Here is a 21,284-nt window from a genome sequence, read left to right on the forward strand (position 1 = left end):
CCAGTTGAAGACTTTCTTCACAAGAACTCGGTCTCATCGTGAGCGAACATTCAAATGAGCAAAATCAAGAAGTGAAGTAAATATCATATATTATACGTCACAAGTGTTCGTACAAATTATTTACAAACTACAGGACACGAGACTTTAGAGCATCAACCCCAATAGAAAGGATCACGCTCTTTTGAAAGACCACAATCCATTGAAGTAAATCCTGTTGATCTCTCGTTACCAAGCATAGTTCCGCTACATTGAATTTCTCTTACCAAGTCCCATGGATTAGTGTCGTCACTGTCCAATGATAATGTTGATGGCTGATTGTTCATAGACAATGGAATATCACCCTCTTCTCGATTAAGTTCATATGATTCCTCATATTGGTTGTCTACCCCCCGTATCATCATAACTCATTCACATTTCTGTCATGGTTCGATTTTAGCGTTACACATAGCTGAACTCTACAAAGATCTTCCCAAAAAAGAAGAGAGCGAACATCCTCCTCGTTCCATATGTACTGTGGAAAGGCATTATAGTAAAGCTTATAATTAACTCACGATAACATCAAACTCTGAAGAACTTACATTTGTAACCCTATAAATGTGAGCTTTAAGTTCTTCATACTTCAATGTAATAGGCACAATAATTCTTGTTAGCTCACCTATACAAATTTTGGTTCTCATCCCAATCATATCCATATCGAATTAGTAGACACCTTTCTGTCATCCTACAAAGCAAGAGAACATTTTTCATTGAGTTATACAAGTAGATGAGTATCGTCTTATACACATGGATCTCTCTCACTGTTGCTCTCTCTTGCTCTCGCTCTCGTCACTTTCGTTGTCACTGTCGCTACCTCTTGCTCTCGTGCTCCCTCGCTCTCATGCTCGAGCTTTCTTATTGTCGCTCTCTCTCGTTCTTTCTCTTAAAACCTTAACCCCGTGGTAATGATCGTTCTCATTCAATGAGAGCGAGATCCATTGTTGTGAGAGTGAGAGTAAAACCAATATTGTAAGGGACAATTCTTGTAATCTCATATCGCGATGACGTCAACAGAGGGTCAATTGATATTTTGTTTTTTAAAATAGTCATTTAGCATTATAGGCCCAAATTTTAGGCCATCAGCCCAAATTTTCCTTTATTAATTCGTTTATTTGCTCAATTTATTCTAAAATAAAGTCAGGGGGTACTCAAATAGTGTTTTCAGGATCTTAATATTTGAATTTTACGTAAAGAAATAAAAGTTTTATTTATTTTATTAAATTTTTCTTTGACAAGTTTATTCTCAAGCCTATACATGCATATAGTAGCGTTAAAGTATCAGCCTATGCATGCATATAGTAGACTCGAAGTATCATAGAAATTTAGATCGATACATATTCACCCTTTTGTACCTCAATTTTCCACTTGACACAAAGTAGAAAGGGAGTTTAGAATGTCGAGAAAGGGATGGGTTTTTTTGTATGGATGGATCTTTTTTTGAGGGTCAAATGAAAAATGAGTATCTTTTTTTAAATTGAATGAAAAGTGGCATTTTGCTTATGTCAGCATCCGGTGAATTTACTCATTCGACCCTAAAACTCATCCGCAGTTTTCTTGATACTTGATACTCGATATCCGATACTTGATACTTAATACCTGAAAATCGATCCTCGATACTTGATCCTCAATACTTGATGCTCAATGCTTGATGCTCTACCTTGATTTATGTTATATGATCCATGCTATATACTAGCTACATGCTACTCGATCCTCGATACTTGATATTTCATGTTCGATGCATTACACTTTATGCTCTATGTTATATACTATATGCTATATACTAGCTACATGCTACTCGATCCTCGATATTCTAGGCCTATGTTGTATGTTCTATGCTCGATTAAGAAGTTCACTTGATGCTCGATGCTCTAATATTATATACTATATGTTTGATGTTCGATTTAGAGAAACACACACAAAAAAAAAAAGCAAAGAAAGGGAAAAAAAAGAAGAAATGCACAAAAAAGAACAAAAGAAAAAAGGAAGAAGAAATGCAGAAAGAAAAATGAAAAAAAAAAGCATCGTAGAAAAAAAAAAAAGGAAGAAGAAATTCAGAAAAATGAAAAATTAAAAAAAAATGTTGCAAAGCAAAGAAAATAGAAAAATAATGCATTTAGGGTTAAATGATAATTTTACACAATGATAATATAAACAGAAGGTCAAATTTCGTTGGTTTTCAAAATGATACCTATTTTTCATTTATGTCTTTTATTTTGGCCATCCATCCATGTTGGTCCAAATTTCAATCTGGACTTCGGTGAAGGAGGCTTTGCGACAATGTGGTCAGATTTATAAATGCATTCAATGTTATCGAAATTCTCAGGCAGCGAAAACCATTAAAACCACTGATTTCATTTCATCCGAGAAGTGCATGTACTCGAAATTTTAGTTCTTCGCTACTCATTTATGATTGGAATCAAATGCTAATAAATATTTTGCTTAGAACTCAACTATATTTGCTATTGAGGACTAAGTTGTTGCTTATAACTCATGTTTAGGTTCGTTTTGGTTGAAGCTGACTTCGCTAAATAAACCAAGAATGGGGTTTGAGCCGTTTGTTTGGTATTGTCGTCCAATTGTTGCTGGTGTTTGGACAAATGCAGTGGAAAATGCTTTTGGCGCATACACACCATGTGTCATTGACTCACTGGTGGTTGCTATTTCTCACCTGCTTGTTCTAGGTCTATGTATCTACAGAATATGGCTGATGAAGAAGAATTTTACAGTACAGAGGTTTTGTTTGAAGTCAAAGATATACAATTATGTGCTGTGTTTGTTGGCTGCTTACTGTGCGTTTGTGCCTTTATACAAATTGATCATGGGAATTTCAGTCTTAAATTTAGATGGGCAGACCGCACTTGCTCCATTCGAGGTAGTGTTTACTTACAATACTTAAAGAATTATTTTAATCTTTTATTGCTTTCCTGAAATTTACATATTCACACACTGCAAGCATAACAAAATGGAGAAGGGACAGTTTCTTAGTACATGGAAATATGCGTTCCTTAGTGACTGTAGATGTTTCATTAGTTGCAATTGAAGGGGGAAATATTTGCCTTTACATAATAATTTGTTTAGCCAATTTTTACCTAGTTTACCGATGATGATGAAATGGTTTTGTTAATTGTTGCTTCTTAATGTTGGGAATATTTTTAGAAAAGTTAATAAAGATATGATCTGCAGTCTTGGTGGGCCCTCTTTTGAATCCCAATTCTCATCTTTTATGGGGTAATTGGGTGAAAGCTATTCTTTCTGAAATTTGGTTTTAATGCAACTAAAGGGGTTTTCAAGACTAGTCTTTTCGTGGTCTGATTGCTTGGAATTAGCTCAACTTAAACCTTCCTCATGGTGTTCAATTTCCAAGTTGTTAGCATGCTTTTCTATTCATATGTTCAAATTGGAACAGATTTATATTTCCGGAATAGGGTTTATGTTTTGTTAAGTTTGTCTTCTTTTTATTTTGTGCCATTGTATTTTTAGCATTACTCTTGTTTCATTTCATATTGAAAAGTTTGTTTCCATTTTTAGAAAAAAAAAGATGTGATCTGTAGTCCGATTACATGGGGTATAGGAAGAATGGTGGTTTAGTTTGTATCACTCTTGAGAACGAAGGGAGATTTTAAGTGTGAAAAAGATTGAGATCTTGTCTTCTTAACTTGATGCACTAGGTAAGAAGTAGTGTACTAACTAAGAAGTAATTTTGTTTAGCTCTGGAGATGATGAGTGGATTTTAGATTGAGTGCTCCAATATTAAGCCTTATGCCCTTTCGTTTCAGGTTGTTGCCCTTATAATTCAGGCCCTTACTTGGTCCTCAATGGTTGTAATGCTTCTTGTAGAAGCCAAAGTTTATGTTTTTGAATTTCGATGGATCACCAGATTTGGAGTTGTTTATATATTAGTAGCGGACGGTGTAATGCTCAACCTAATTCTTTCTGTGAAGGATTTGTACAAGAGGTATTTCTTAACCTTTCTTTTCTAAAGGCATATATCCAAATTTATAGTTACAATCATTTATGAACCTGGATGACACTTTACCGTTATGTTACTGCTGTTGTTTCTTTGAAGAATTAGAACTTGTCAGGTAAAATATCCATTATGCCTTTTGGAGACGTGGAAAGAACTAAGAAATACATTCTACATATTATTTTGTTTGTCATAAAAAAATGTAAAAATAGAGAATAAATTAAGATAATTCAACAGAACGTGTATCTTAGATAGTTTTGAAATTTGATGACAATATTTCAAATTGTCAGTTCCTTCGAAAAAAGAAGTTTGTAGAAAATCAAGCTGTAAATTAGGAATAGATTATTTCATTGTATATGTCGTCGAATTATATCTGTAGCTATTATTGTTCTTTCCCATATGAGCATAGATTCATTGATTACTTTTACATATTTTTTTGAAAGCCTTCTTCTGTAAATTTCATCATTCTTCACTCAATGAATTATGAAATTATTTTCTCTAATACGTAGCATGAATATTAATCTTTTTAATGAAAAGTTGGTTTCTTGTCGTAAGAAAAAAAATTAGCAAAAGACTTGGAGACAACACAAGGATGATGCTACAAGACGAACTGAACCCAAACGATCAAGCCAATAAAGTGATTTGTCATAAAAAAACCTGCGATTGCATTCATACCAAATCTCAATCAGAAGAGCTTTGATTGCATTGGACCATAACAGCTGAGAGCTAGATGCCAAGTGAGGACCAACCAGAATCTGTAAGATATTCTCTAGGAGTTGCCAAAGACCAAATGAAGATGAAAATAAGAGAATAATTGTCACCAGAAAGATCGGGAATAACAACAATAAAAAAATAGATGCTACAAGTTTTCATTTTGAGCCAAGCTCAAGGGGCAAATAGAGGAAGATAAATTCTGCGTCTGAAACTACATCAAAGGAATTTGAAATCAAATACTTGGGACACCTGATTTATCTTTTGAGTACTAGCCTCTTTCATTACATCAACGAAAAGTTTGTTTCCTTTTTTTTAAAAAAAAAGTTGGGACATCTAATATACTTTCTAGGAACTAAAGTAGCAAGATCCATCCAACAAATAGATTTCAATCACTCTATGAAAGTACACTCAAGATCTCTTAAGAGAAATTGGAATAAGTGGTTGCAAATTAGTTGACACATCTACAAATACTAAACTTGAAGTTAGTTCTGACAAGATCTCTCGAGAGAAATTGGACTAAGTGGTTGCATACTAGTTGACACATCTACAAATACTAAACTTGAAGTTAATTCTGAAGATGAAGTATTTGATCGTGGCAAGTATCGAGGACTGGCAGGTATCGAGTTGTTGTGCCTGTATATGGGGATGCTTATAACTTGGAGAAGCAAGAAACAACAAATTATAGCCCAAAACAGTGCTGAAGCATGTCGAGTTAGATCGTTACTTTATCAATGAGAAATTTGAGACAAACATAAATCATCTAAGACATGTGACTTTCCATCAGCAAGCTGCAAACAAAATAAACAAGGCTTTGCAGTTTGCATTGAACCTGTCATGTGAACCAATTGTCAAGTTTAGAATGACTAGCATATACCATTCTACTGCCCAATGGGTCTGTTTTCGACCATTGGGATATTGATACTTTGTCATGGGATATCTCCTTCAGAAGATTGTTGAAAGACCAGAAATTCTTGAATTTGGTCAGGTGTTTCAAATTTTGGCTGGAAAAAAAGTGGAGGCTTGTGATGATTCTCATATTTGGACATTGGATTCATAGGAAGATATTCAGTTAAATCCTTGTCAAAATTCTTGGCTTCTTTGGATTCTGTTGATAAAGAAGTTTATAAGAGCTTGTGGAAGACTAATAGCCCAAAAAGAATTAACCTTCTTGTTTGGTTATGATATTTGGAACGTTGAATTGCTCTGTTCTTCCTATGTTGAACATTGACTTTTTCATTATTTCAATATTGGGATATGATGAGGGCGATATGGGTATGTCGGGTATACCTGCTGATCCCCTCGTCTTCTAGTTTACATGGGTTATTACGTCTCTTTGTAATTCGAACATTAACCACTTTTTCATTATGTCAATGTAAAGTTTTGTTTCCGTTTAAAAAAAAAACCATTCAACTAGCGTAGAAAATTAAGTTGTAAATTAGAAATAGTTGATTTCCTTGTATATGTCATAGATTTATGTTTATACTGTAATTTTGTTTTCCATATCGATTATATAGATTTGAATTGATTAATTTTTTCCAGCATATTTGATTGAGTCTTTCTTGTATAAATCCTATCATTCTTCATTCAACGAATTAAGAAATTCTTCGCTCTCATGCATAGCTTCAGAGTTCAATCAGTTTCTTGAGCATACATTTATGCATAACATGGATTTGCATTTCTGTTTTTGTCCTTTCAGATATGTGCTATATTTGTATATCAGTGAAGTCTTCTTCCAGGTTAGTTTGTTTTCTGACTCTTATCTGTTGTGCAATTTTTGCATCATTTTGTACTTAATGGTTGGAAAAGAATATAAGCTAAGAGTAGTTTGGTGAATAGTGTTGGTATGGACTAAAGTCAAAATGTTTAGAAATTTCTGGTGCTCAACTATTGAAAATATAAAAATTCGTTGCAGTTTGTTACTTGCTGTAATCATGTATTGCATTTCTCTTGACATCTCGGTATTTCCATCGATATTTCCACATTTCCACTTGTTTGACACCGACATGATGGGTAAATCGGCATGTCCATTAGATCGTAGAAAAATTCATGAAAGATAACAATATATGCAACAAAATGTCATTAATATAAAAATCATATCAATAATAAACAAGTTAATTTTTTTAAAAGGGAAAAATACCCTTTTGGTTCCTGAGTTTTCAAGAATAGGTGCATTTGGTCCCTAATGTTTCAAATTGACCATTTTGATCTCCGAGTTTGTAAGAATAAGTTTAAAAGGTCCCTCAACTAAAAGTGCATTTGGTCCCTAATGTTTCAAATTGACCATTTTGATCTCCGAGTTTGTAAGAATAAGTTTAAAAGGTCCCTCAACTAAAAGTCTATTAGATTTAAACATAAAAATGATTAAATACGATGTGACAAGATGACTTGGAAACAAATATATTTTTTAATCTTTCTCATTTCTCTCTTCTCTCTCTTCTCTCTCTTCATCTTCTCCTCTTCTCTCTCTTCACTCTCTCTTCACTCTCTTGTCCTCTCTCCTCCATCTCCATCTTATCTCTGTCTCTCATTTTTCTATGGAGAAGCTAACGAAATTTGCTCACTTCTCTCTTTTCTTTATCTCATATTTTTTTCTCTTATTTCTTCTCTCCCTTGTCCTCTCTTCTCCATCTCTATCTTCTCTCTTTTATCTCTCATTTTTCTATATACTATGTATAAGTAATTTCTATTTTTATTATAATTTTCTATAAATTAAAATAGTTGAATCGTAAAACCATTCTTGAAACAACCAAAAAAGGGGAAAAAAAGCCACCAAGAAAAACACCAAAACCAGTAAATGCAATTTTTTTTTATTTAGAAAACACACACACACACACACACACAAAAAGCAGTAAACACCATGAGAAAACAGCTGGAAAAAATTAGAAAATCAGAATAAAAAAGAAATAGAAAATCAAAATAAATAATAGAAATTACTTTAACACAGTAAAAACTTTTTTTTTTTGTTTTTAAAAATGAGAGACAGAGAGAAGATGGAGACGGAGGAGAGAGGATAAGAGAGATAATAGAAAGAAGAGAGAAGTGAACAAATTTCATGAGCTTCTTCATAGAAAAATGAGAGATAAAGAGAGAAGATGGAAATGGAGGAGTGAGGACAAGAAAGTGGAGGGAGAGGAGGAGAAGATGAAGAAAGAGGTGAGAGAGAAGAGAGAGGAGAGAGAGAAATGAGAAAGATTAAAAAAATATATTTATTTCCAAGTCATCTTGCCATATTGTATTTAATCAATTTTATGTTTAAATTTAAAAGACTTTCAGTTGAGGGACTTTTTAGACCTATTCTTAAAAATTCGGGGATTAAAATGGCCAATTTGAAACATTAGGGACCAAATGCACCTATTCTTAAAAACTTAGGGACCAAAAGGATATTTTCCCCTTTTAAAAATCTTAAAATGTTTATTTACTAATTTTTAACAATTTTTTAAGAAAATTCTTTGTTTTTAAATTTTTTTAGAAATATCCATCAACACCTACATTTATCAATATTTCCATAAACTAGAATTAACACCTTGGTATGTCCATCGACATTTTAAACCTTGACTGTAATATCCATCGGACCAAATACCTCGTACGCAGTGTTGCACTGCGTTGTTGGAGAGTGCCGTGACACTCTCGCCAAATTGGGCATTCTGCCTTTGCGCACAGCATAAGGCGCTGAGCAAGGGCAGCCTTGCACTCCCTCCAAGGACAAAATTGTAATTTTGCTCCCTTTTCTTCTACTTGCTCCGTTTTGACTTGAAATGCACCCGAATCATCCCGATGGTCTCCTTTGCTCGTTTATCTGTCAAAAACATTAAATAGAACATTAAATTCCTACGAACTAACATGATTTTGGTGGGAATAAATAGCTCTTTTGGATAGCTATCAAAAACCATGCCCCTAAAAAATGCTTTCCCAAGGCTATTTGCTCTATCCGATCACAAAGAGGCCTCTATTTCTCATTGCTGAAACCATAAAATCATCAAGCGTGGGACCTTGGATTGAGATGTACCCTAATAGAAGCCGAGATTGAGGAATGGACTACCATGTCCTCTCTGCTCTTTCCCCCAGTCAACCCTACGAGGAATGACACTGAGAGATGAATTCTTTTTGGTAAAAGAAACTTTATTAATATGAATAAGGGGAAGACCATGAAGAATTACAATAGAGATTGCCAATTATTGACTAAAAAAGATAAAATGAAATGAGTGAAAGGGTGCTATAATTTACACCAAGAAAAAGCAGTAGATAAAACGAACTCAAAAAACTGAACAGAAGAACATGTATCATGAAAAAGTTGTTTGTTCCTTTCACCCCATAAGCACCAAAGGAAAGCACGGATAAAAGCCAACCAAATGACCTTGGTGAGATTTTAGAGTTCCAATCCCTATTAGCATTGTTGGTTAAGCAAAAATTATCCAATAGGGAAGACACTCGCATTTGGTCTCTTGAAAAAAATGGCTCTTTCTCATTTAAATCATTGGTTAATCACCTTTATGAGACCACCCCAATTTCAGCCAGCCTTCACAAGAGCCTTTGGAAGTCCAACAGCCCTAGGAGAGTTAATATAACAGTTTGGATAATGCTGTTTGGAACCCTAAACTGTTCCTCAGTGCTGCAAAGAAAGCTGCCTTGCTATTCTATCTCCCTCAATTGGTGTGTCCTTTGTAAGTCAGCTGAAGAAGACCTTCAACACTTATTCTTTGACTGCTGTTTTGCCTTCAATTGCTGGAAAGATTTCCTTAATTGCTTCAACACCTCTTGGGTCTTTGATATTTCTTTTAGAAGCAATGTACAACAACTACTTTCTGGTCCTATTATGAAGAAATACTCCAATTTACTATGGATTAATGGGTAAAAGCAGTGCTGGTTGAAATCTGGTTTGAAAGAAACCAAAGAGTATTCAATGGGAAGGAAACTCCTTGGTTTGCTCGCTTAGAGGCGGCAAAACTCAACGCCTCTCTTTGGTGCTCCCTTTCTAAATGCTTTGAAGCCTATTCTTTGCAAGACACTAGCTTAAATTGGCAGACTTTCTTTCAATTGGAAGACTAACTGAAGCTCCGGCGATAGTGAAAGCAGCCTCTCTTTCATTAGTATTCTTAACTGTCTTAATTTCCTTTGATGTAATTTAGATCATTGTAGCTTAGTTCTTTACAACTTCAGTTTGTGAAGCTTTTCCTTGTATTGTCTTATTAGAATGCTCTTTTATTAGCCTTTGACGGCTTTTCATCTATGATGGATATGATGAGGGTGCTATGGGGGTGTCAACCTAGTTGAGATGCCCGAGTGCACCTACTGATCCTTTGGTTTCTTGCTTGGTTCTTTGTATTCGCCTTTATTCACAAAGTACTCATCTCTTGTACTAAATTAATAAAGGCTGTTTCCTTTTCAAAAAAAAAAAAAAAAATGACCTTCTTGGTTCCACCAAAAGGATGTCCCACTAACACCAAGGCCAAAGCATCAAAAATATCATGAGGGCAAGTGAAATGCCAACCAAAATGAGACAAGAGAAGGTTCCAAAAGCCAGTAGCAAAAGAACAGTGAAAAAATAGATGAACTGATGATTCAACATGTTCATGGCACATATGACACCAAGATGGAGAAAGAGACATGTAAAGCATACGACGTTGCAAACGATCAATAGTATTAATGGTGTCCCAGCTGAGTTCCCAAAGAAAGATTTTAATCTTCTTAGGATATCCATCCTTCCAAATCATCGAATAAAGATCAGTTAAGTCTGAATCCAGATCACCTTCCAAATCAGCCATAAGAGACTTAACAGTAAACCCCAAAGATGGATCAAGAGGCCACAACTAAGTATTAGGGGTAGCACACAATCGGATTGGTGTCAAGTGAATGGATAATGAGGCCCACTCAGCAATCTCTAACTCAGTAAGATTACGACGTAAGTCTAAATTCCATGCAACCATACCTGAGTTCCAAACACTAGCAACTATAACCTCAGGATGTTGTACAAGATGAAAAAGCCGTGGATAGGTGGTAGAAAGGACTCCACAACTAAGCCAAGGGTCATTCCAGAAGGACGTGGATGAACCATCCCCAATGCGGCGACTAACCTGATTAGCAATCAACTCAAAAGACAAACAAATATACCTCTATGGTGATTTGGAAGAAGCTCCATTGACAGGGGAGGGCCAAACACGATCGGTAGCATAATACTTGGCAACAATAAGCTTCCTCCATAAAGCATCATGTTCAATTAAAAACCGCCAAGTCCATTTCGCAAGAAGAGCCAAATTCCGATGCTTAAAATTGCCAATGCCAAGACCTCCCAATAATTTTGGACGCTGAGATACCATCCAATTCACATTATGAACACCACCATCACCACGAGAGTCTTCCCAAAAGAAATCTTGAACCAATCTATCCAGGCAGTTAATAATAGAGGAAGGAGCCTTAAACAGAGACAAATAATTTGTAGGGAGGCTAGAAAGAGTAGTTTAAATAAGCGTGTGACGACCCCCTTTCGAATATAAGAATACTTCCAATTATGGAGTTTATGTTGAAACCTCTCAATCATAGGCTGCCAAAACAAACCAGATTTTGAACTACCACCCAAAGGAAGCCCTAAATAAGAAGCTGGCCAAAAGCCCCTTTGACAGCCAAAAGAGCGCAACAACCAGTCAAAATCAGAATCAGAGATTAATTTTAAGGCCAGAAGCACACTAAAAAATATGGACAATGTCAAACAAGTTTCGTATGGCAGTTCTTTCAGCAGTAGATAACAACAAAGTGTCGTCAGCAAACTGTAAATGAGTCAGAGTAAAATTAGAATGGCCAATAGGATGTGCACTAATATGACCCAATGCAGAATTATGATCAATAAGACGACTCAGACAATTAGCCACTAAGATAAATAAGAAAGGAGAGAGAGGATCTCCCTATCATATGCCTCGTGTGGGAAGAATCTTGCCACGAGGGCGGCCATTAATGATGATCGAGTAATTCTCACTAGAAATGCATCCTTTAATCCAGTTACGCCAGCGACAACCAAAACCTTTAACCTGGAGTATATAATCAAGGAGTCCCAATCAATTGTGTCAAAAGCTTTCTCAAGATCCAGTTTTAAGACAACCCCTGGTTTTTTCTGAGAGGTCCAATCATCAGTGAGCTCATTCGCCATTAGGGAAGCATCAATAATTTGTCTATTAGCTACAAAAGCAAGCTGATTGGGCAAAATGGTAGAAGGAAGTAGCTTTTTCAAACGATTTGACAAAACACGGGCAATAATTTTATAAGCATAGGGAATGAGACTAATAGGTCTGTAATCAGAAACAGATCTTGAGTCAACTTTCTTGGGTATCAGATAGATATAAGTCTCATTCATTTTCACATTAATAATCCCAAATTTGTAAAAATCATTAATGACTAACATCATGTCAGATTTTAGAGTAGGCCAAAAGAATTTAAAGAATTCAGCCGTAAAACCATCTGGACCAGGAGATTTACTAACCCCAAGAGAGGAGACAGCAACAAATACCTCATCATCTGTAAAAGAACGCTCGAGATCAATGGCTTGAGTAGGTGAAATAGGATTCTACGTAAGGTTTAGTGGAAGGAATCGTTGACCCATGTCTTTTTTGAAAAGGGTTGAATAAAAAGACAAGAATTCAGCTTCAATGTCCTGTGAAGTCAAAAGACTTGTGCCATCCCTTGAGAGAATCTTCGTAATAGAGGACTTACGGCATTGGGCAGCAACAATTTTATGGAAAAACCGTGTGTTTTCATCACCCTCAAGAAGCCATTTCAGCTTACAACGCTGCTGCCAATGGATATGATCTTGAATAGTCATATTTTCAATTTGTTCACGAAGAATACGTCTATTAATTTGTTCCTCATTAAGGGCCTGATTGTCTTCCAGGGCATCTAAATTGGTTAATTGTGAGACAAGGGAATGAAGATTAGTAACCTCACTACAACGATTGGTATTCCAATCCTGGATAATAGCTTTCAAACCCTGAAGTTTCATCATAAAACCATACCCAGGCCAATCGGTTAACAGGTGGCAATTCCACCAATTTTCCACCAAGGCATGGAAAGAAGGCACTTAAAGCCAGGAATTTTCAAATCTGAAAGGGCATGGACCCCAATCAATACTTCTGGAAGATAAAGCCAAAGGAAAATGATCCGATGTAATACGATCCAGGCGTTTAAGAATAACAGACCCAAACTTGCGAAGACAATTTTCTGTAAGCAAAAATCGATCAAGTAGAGATAAATATTGAGTAGGACCGAAACTCAACCAAGTAAAACAGCCGTTTGATAACGAATATCCCGTAACTGATAATCCATGATCCATTGATTGAAGGCACGCATACTAGAGGAAATTGTTCTATCATGTGACTTTTCCCAAGACCATCGAGTGACATTGAAGTCACCACCAATGACCCAATTTTCACCTCCCAAACCAGCTAAATCATCAAGCTCTTGCCAAAAGTCAGATCTGAAATTATTATATGAAGGGCCATAAACTGCCGAAAGCCAGAAAGAAAAACCATCAGACAGTGAAACATGAATCGAAACAGAAAAATGTCCCTCAACCACCTCAAAGATAGTAAAGTCGGGCTCACTCCAAAGAATAAGGATACCCCCTGATGAATCAATAGCATCCAGAGCGATCCACCCAATAAATGAAGAACTCCAAATAGATTTAATTAAAGAGGAATCAACGGTCGACCGCTTCGTTTCTTGTAATAGCACAATACCGGGGTTGTGTTGTTGGATTATCTTCTTCACCAAAGCACGTTTCTTCCATGAACGAAGACCCCGTACGTTCCATGTGAGGAATTTCATTGATACTCAGGTGAGCCCTCCCTTATAGCCAAAGTGGCAGTTTTATCATAGTGGATTGAAGAAAAAAGGCCTTGCAATTCTCTGTGAAGTTTGGGTTTTTTGCTGTTAATATCGTTAGTTTTCTTAGTTTTGGAGGAAGAAGGAATCGAGGGAATAGCCATAACACATAAGCCATGTGAGGAAAAAAGGGAAGCCAGATCTTGAAGACTAATGGGTAAAGAGGAAGGAGAGGGTGAGGGCTGGTGATTAGTAGATTGTTGGTGAGTGGCATGGAAAGGGGAAATGGTCTCATGATTGACAGAGGGAGAGAGGGAGAGAGGGAGAGGTTTTGTTTGCGACTAAGGTCTGGTGGAGGAGGGGGAAGAGCATGTATTGGCATGTGGGTAGTATCAATCGGCTGGTCACCAAAAATGGCCATATCAAGGGGTTGAGCAGCAAAATCGATTTCTTTTGAAGGGCTGGAGAGGTAAGCTTCCGTATCAAAACCAATAAAAGGAAAGTTTGGTTTGGTGGTGGAGGTTGAATGCAAAGTTCCAGCTTGTAAAGTAGTGGGATCCGCACGAAAAGTAATTGTGGAGAGAGAGGGTTGTGTGAAGGAAGGAGAAGACAAATTGGATGGGCTATTAGGTTGGTTTTGGAAACTAAATGATGTGGTTGACTCATGTAAAGAATTTTGACTTGGGTTTTCTGTTGATTTGGAAAAGGATAAAGGGGCAGAAAGTGGGCCCACGGTTTGGTCAACTATGGTGAGAGAAGGGAGGAAATTGTCCTTTTCCGTAACTGAATGAGATTTGGTCAAAATTGGCAAATGTGGAGAGAGAGAAGTAGGTACCGATTTATTTAAAAGAGATGGAGGGAAAATTATTTTTTCCAAAACTGGTGGAGATTTAGTCAAGGCTTGCAAATAAGGGGAGAGAGGGGGAGGGTCCTGTTGGCTAATTTCAGAGATTTTGGACTTGCCTTTTTCTTTTGATTGAGAATTAATGAGATCCACATTTTCAGCAACATCTTTATTGTTATTTCCTTGTGTAGGTAAAGTGGTGCGTCGCTGTTCCTGTGCTCCGGCGCCGGCTGATCGGATTTGAACCAGTAACTCCTTGCTGGCCAACTCCTTTGGTAACTGGATTGCAAATGGAATGAATCCTTGTGCATTTTCTTTGACCCTTATTCGAGCAATGGTAAGATCCAATCCACGTTCTGTTTGATTGGAGATTTGGACAAAACCACCACAAATGTCACCAATATATCTGAAGATTGCATCTGTCCAAAGGGTGATTGGGAGGTGAAGCACATTAATCCAGCCCCCATATGATGCTACCATTTGCTGTTGGAAAGAAATGATGAAAGGTGAAAGAAACTTGAGTTTCAAAGGGCCAATGTTTGTCCAATCTGAGTGTGCATACAGTTTTTGTGGTATGGCCGAACTATATACATGTAGCAAGGCTTTATCATCTGAGATGGGGTTGATGGTGCATCGAGAAGATAAAAAATTATGGAGGGAATCTCTGATACTCTGCCAAGAATCGTTAGAAACAAACCTCTGAACAATCACCATATCTTGCCAATTTAAATGTGGTACTATGGAGGAACTGTCATGGCTGCCAAGAGGTGTTGGGGGGCTGTCCTTGTTGGAAGTTAGGATGCTTTCTGCTTGTGTAGCTGTCTTATAAGTTTGAGGAGTAGTATTCAGAGTTGATTTGTTCTGTGTTTTGGGCTTACCAAGGTACTCTGAAACCAAAGAAAAGAAGGAAAACCAGCCCCTTTTGTCGTTCATAGCAGGGACAAGAATAATGGAACGACGGCCAAATTGTTCTAAGAGGGTAAGCTCGGAAAAGTAGCCATATTTGTTGCAATGTTTTTCAAGCCAAAGGGTGTCGCCATTATCAATCAGCTTCCTGAAGAATTTGTGGTTGTATGGGTCCTTAAACAGAGCTTGGATGGAGGAGGCTAGCCATTCAAGAGAATTCCATGAGGTGAAAATCAAATGGATGTCTGCGTGAGATTGTTCAGAGAGCTTGAAGGTTTTCGACTAGAATGAAGGATCGGTGTGAGTGAGAATATTTTTCGGTCAATATGAATCGACTTGGTGATGGAGGAGGTAGGAGTGATCGGCAGCAAGGAAGCCATAGTGATCGGAGTTAGAAAAGGGAAAGTCGATGGCAGGGAGGGAAGATGAGAGAGGAGAGAGAAGAGAGTATTTTGATATCACTTAGAGATGGATTCTTGATAAATCTGGTCAATTTTTATCGAAGCCAATACTCTACACATTGCCTCTAGAGGACATAATCAGAATGCTTCTCTCTATAAGAATATTTGGAAAGGTCCCATCTCGAAAAAGGTTCGGTTCTACTTGTGGGAGTCAGTCATGGTAGCATAAATATGGCAGATGTTCTCATCAAAAAGTTCCCATGGATTTCATCGGCTCCTAATTGGTGCTACTGAAACACATTCAAGTAGCACGGGAAAATAACCATCTCTCGGGTACAAGAATTAGTAGTTTGAAACCACTTTCACAAACATTCAACATTTTTAAATTCAACATCAAGAGGTTTTCATATAAAACCATACAAGTCACAATTGTGTAAACTCGGGTTCCAAACTACATTTTGATAAATCAAGATCGTATAAAACCATCGAGAGTTTAGAAATCATGATTTAAACATTTTTGAAATATCAATCAAGTAAAACAGATCATGCCATCACATTTCATAAATCATAACATACTATAATATATAATTAGTTTCTATATCAAAACATTCAAAAGTAAACCACTCACTATCACTGGCACGAGCTCCTTGGGTTGTAAGCCTTTCCAACTTCAATTTGACCTGAAATAAAGTTCCAAGTGGTCAAATTAACAAAAAACAGCCCATAGTGATTCAATGTAACCACTTGAACTCATTTTAACACCTAAACATTCACATTTTGCTCCTTAAGTCCATTTTCCTCACAATATCCAAAATGGCCCAAAATTCAATTTTTAATCCAAAAGTATTCATTCTAGGGTCAAAATATCAAGAAAATCTTAATTGGGATTCAAAAATACTCACCAACACCCAAAATGCTATAAAACAAGCAATTGGGCACTAGAAATGGGCATGGGCGCAGGCTGTGGGCGTGGGTGGGCGAGGCTGGCCGTGGGTGGGCAGGGCTGAATGGGCTAATGCGTGCTGAGGGGCGCTGGCACGGAAGGAGGCGCGCTGGTGGGGCTGGCAGCCTTAGGGGGAGCTGGCCTGCTGCTACCCTGTTCGAGAAAACACTGGTTTCACTTTAACCAACTTTTAACCCAACTTAAAGCGAAAATTTGCACATACTTCCTTCATGAAATATGTTAATAAACCTTTAAGCTAACTAACCTCAAAATTACAGCTCTTAACTCGTATTCCAGAGCTCAGAATCTCTCCTGGACTACACCTTACTCGGATTTTCCAGTTTTCCGGGCAACCTTCACTATTTTCACGATTTCTTCATTTTTCCGATCCCAAATCTCTCGAGCAGCCCTAGAATAGACTCACAACTCAATAAGCTTTAATCTGGTTTAAATATGGAAGCTTTTGCACGAGTATTTTGGGAGAACCATCACATTTTTCAGACCTTAAATTTCTGGCCGAAGTTGCACACTTTTTCCTCCCATCAAAGTCCTCCACCCAGCTACTTGTTTGCCCTACTATGTGGCTTTTTATTTATTTTCCTTATCCCTTGTAGTCTTACAAGACTTATCAAGTTAAATTAATTTTAGATTTTAGCAAATTAATCCAATAATGTTTTTTAAAAAAACAACTCCAATGCCCCTCTCGGCTAACTTGCATTTCCTACAAAATTTGTTCTTTCTTTCCTTGTAACCCTTAGCCAATAACAAATCATGTTCACTATACAAGTGCCCAATCATGAAAAATTGTTCCAATAATAACATGTATTAATACATTTCTAAAAGAACTTGCATTTGTTAAGTAATTTCCAACTTTCATTCCAACACTTAGAATTAGAACTTTCTTAGGTCATATAATCCAAGTTATTCATTTAGGTACGCTCACTTATCTAGGTTGATGCTAAGCATAAACAAGAGAAAAAGGGATAAGGGCTTACAAGTCAGTACCCCTTTTTGTGAATGTCGTCCTCGAAATTCAGCGGAAAGTCATCAAGAGAAAAAATGAGGATATTTGGCTCTCATTTGTTATTCGCTTTCCCAGGTTGCTTCTTCCACTGCATGGTGTCTCCACAACACTTTGACTACTGGAATCATCTTGTTCCTCAATACCTGCTCCTTCCTATCTATGATTTGTATAGGTTCTTCCTCATAGGACAAATTTTTCTTAAGTTGCAATGGTTGTGATTCTAGAACATGAGATGGGTCCGATATATATTTACTCAACATTGACACATGGAAGACATCATGTATCCTGGAAAGCTGCATTGGCAATGCCAAACGGTAGGCTGATGGGCCTATGCGTTCTAGAATTTCATATGGTCCTATATATCTCGGACTTAGTTTTCCTTTCTTACCAAAGCGTAGCAAAGCGGAGCGTTCAAGGAACAGTCCATCACCCACCACCACCAGCTAAGAATTCGGTAAACTCTCGGGGCACGGCTCAGACCATGAATAGAAAGAAAATTTAATTATATCTATAGATAGATAGGGGGAATGTTGTAAACCTATTAACAATTTATAGAGACATGGAGGACATATTGAGCATAGGTATTGTCTTAAAAGGTTATATAGTCACCCTCACGCTCCCTTCCCGGTCTTGGAGTTTAAGGTTTGGGAGGGGGTGTGACAACTTTACTTGTATAAATGCATTCACAGTATGCCAAAACTGTAATAACAATCATGATACTTCAAAGCTATAACACTCACGATATATCGAAACTATAAAGCTATAACACTCACGATATATCGAAACTATAAAGCTATAACACTCACGATATATCGAAACTATAAAGCTATAACACTCACAGTTTTGCCAATTTCCCCTTTTGTATTTTGTTCCCCTACTCAGACCAAATTGGAATTTGAACAGTATCTCCCTTCAAATTTCCTTCCTTTCAGACCAACGGCAGCTTTCCCACTAAATGCTCACTCTCCACTTAGGATTTTTACTACTGAAATTGTTTGGAATGAGTTTAATCTTCATGCCGAGGCCTCCTATTTATAGCCGTTCCCAGCCTCTTTCCTCACGACAACTCACCATACAAATGGCTCTTCCTTAGGCTGCCCATGCTTACTCTGGCTAACCGAGCTTTGAGTTGTTTAATTCTGGGTTTGCCTACCAAAATGATCTAATTTGCATGTAATCTTAATCGTACACCACCTACTTAAGTTGATAAAAATCTTCCTGCGTGTAATCTCCTTTTGCCACTTCATCTGCTCAATTTCTGATTTATTTATCCAAATTACTAATGAACGCATCCAATTCTCCTCAAATGCATCCATCTGTCCCAATCTTGCTGGTTTCGCTCTCTCCCACTTTCTCGTTGGCAGATTTCGCTCTTTCCTACTTTCTCGCTCTTCTCCAATCTCGCTCTCTCCCATTCTCTCGCTGCCTCCACTCTCGCTGGTGTCGCTCTCTCCAATCTCATTGGTGTAGCTCTCTCTCATTTTCTCTTCACTCTCGCTTGGCATCACACGTAGGACAGTTGTTTGGTCCCTGAATTCCTCCAAGAAGAGGATTACCTTGATTATGAGCAACATCAAGATTTGCACTGCTTGTTTCAACCTGAAGAAAAACTTAAAACGGTTAATATCATCAGATCTTCCATTAAGCCTATTGACAAAGAAGATATTTCCAGTAATTTGATCTCGTTGGTAGAAGACTGTGGTTTGATCTTGGGATAATTCCAAGAATAAATCATGAAAATCATATCATGAAATATAAGAGGCATGGGTGATGCTCCCAAAAGACTGGCAGTAAGTAGATGCATCAGAAAAGTCAACCCGGATTTGGTCATGATCCAAGAAACCAAGAAGGATTCTTTTGATATCAGAATTATAAAAGAACTTTGGAGTTCCAAAGACATAGGGTGGGCTGGTGGGAGTTTGTGGAAGCGCAAGGCAGATCAGGTGGCTTGTTAACCATGTGGGATGAAAGCAAAATCTCAATGATAGAAGTTCTTAAGGGTGGTCATTCATTAACAGTTAAGTGCATTACATTTTGGGGCACGAATGTATACAGTCCCACGGATTACAAAGAAAGAAATCATATTTGGCCGGAATTATATTCACTTTTAGGATATTGTTGCGAGTCTTGGTGTATTGGAGTAAATTTCAACATCACAAGAAGGATTCAAGAAAGGATTCCGACAGGGAGAATAACAAAAGGGATGAAAAAGTTTAACAAATTCATTGATTCAGCAAAATTAATGGAAATTCCCCTTGGTAATGGCCAATTTACTTGGTCAAGAGAAGGTCCTTCAGCTTCTTCTTCACTTCTCGACAGATTTTTGGTCTCAAATATTTGGGATGATACCTTTGTAAATACTAGAGTAGTAAGATTTGCACGGTTATGTTCAGATCATTTCCCGATTCTTCTTGAAGTCGGATCGTTCGAATGGGGGCCATCTCCTTTTAGATTTTGTAACAGTTGGTTATCCATAGTAGAAAGCTGTAAAATTATCAAAGACACATTATCAATGGGTGTTTTTACCAAGGTTGGGTCGGTTTTGTCATCTCTATTAAGCTAAGAAAAGTCAAAACAGCTCTTAAAGCTTGGCATTCAGATTTTGAGACAGCAAGAAAATCAAGAGAGGAAGTGTTTTTAAGAAAATTAGAGGAGATTGATCAACAAGTAGAAGCTCATGGGTTAATGGAATTAGAAAGAAGTATGAGAAATTCTTTGATAGCTGAATTGTTTTCTCTCTATAGAATTGATGAAAGAAATCTAAGGCAAAAAAGCAAGCTCAATTGGCTAAGCTTAGGGGATGAGAATACAAAATTTTTCCACAGATTTCTGGATGCAAAAAAAAGAAGGAATCTTATCTCCGAGCTCATAAATGGCCAAGGAGTAGCAACCAATTCTTTCAAGGAGATTGAAGACCTAATTTTAGACTTCTACTCCACGTTGTACACCAAGTTTCCAGGCCAAAGAACAGTTCCTCTCAACTTGAAATGGTCCAAAGTCTCTACTGCTGAAAATGCAAAGCTGACTGCAAGGTTTTCTTTAGTCGAAATCAAATCTGCCTTAAACTTGTTGGGTAAAAATAAGGCCCCTGGACCGGATGGTTTTACAGCTGAATTCCTCAAATTATGGGATTTTTTCAAGGATAAATTCCTAGAACTCTTTGAAGACTTTTATAACAATGGGAAGTTGAATTCATGTATAAAGGAAAACTTCATCAGCCTAATTCAAAAGAAAAAGGATGCTGTTCGGGTATGTGATTTCAAACCAATAAGTTTAACTACTTTGACTTACAAAATAGTAGCTAAAGTACTAGCGGAGAGGCTGAAAAAGGTAATGCCAAGTATAATAGAGGCTTCACAAAGTGCTTTCATTGAAGGAAGGAAAATATTAGACCCAATCCTCATAGCAAATGAAGTGGTTGAAGATTATCGATCCAAGAGAAAAAAAGGATGGATTTTAAAACTTGATCTAGAAAAAGCCTTTGATCGTGTTGATTGGGAGTTTCTTGAAAAAATTCTTGTTGAAAAGAATTTCGACTCAAGATGGATAATGTGGATGATGGGCTGTATTTTTAACACAAAATTCTCAATTTTTATAAATGGAAGACCTCGCGGTAGAATTCAAACTTCAAGAGGAATAAGGCAAGG

At 37.1% G+C, this 21,284-nt stretch overlaps 1 protein-coding gene across 3 annotated transcripts in view; it reads left to right on the forward strand.

The window, feature by feature from the left end:
- Positions 1-2,214: 2,214 nt before the first annotated feature.
- Positions 2,215-21,284, forward strand: part of LOC120069911 (ABC transporter C family member 2-like) — a 121,072-nt gene continuing 102,002 nt past the window's right edge. For all 3 annotated transcript variants that reach the window (XR_016529687.1, XM_090313816.1, XM_090313817.1), the window contains exons 1-4: positions 2,215-2,409; positions 2,535-2,908; positions 3,813-3,991; positions 6,411-6,450. Coding sequence is in view for 2 of the 3 variants with exons in the window: in XM_090313816.1 (XP_090169942.1) it covers positions 2,576-2,908; positions 3,813-3,991; positions 6,411-6,450 (552 nt within the window). In the remaining variant the exon portion in view is untranslated. The remainder of the gene's footprint in view (positions 2,410-2,534; positions 2,909-3,812; positions 3,992-6,410; positions 6,451-21,284) is intronic.

Source organism: Benincasa hispida, chromosome 5 (assembly GCF_027475165.1).
Source record: "Benincasa hispida cultivar pf3 chromosome 5, pf3_genome.v1.1, whole genome shotgun sequence".
In the NCBI taxonomy this organism is placed as follows: Eukaryota; Viridiplantae; Streptophyta; class Magnoliopsida; order Cucurbitales; family Cucurbitaceae; genus Benincasa; species Benincasa hispida.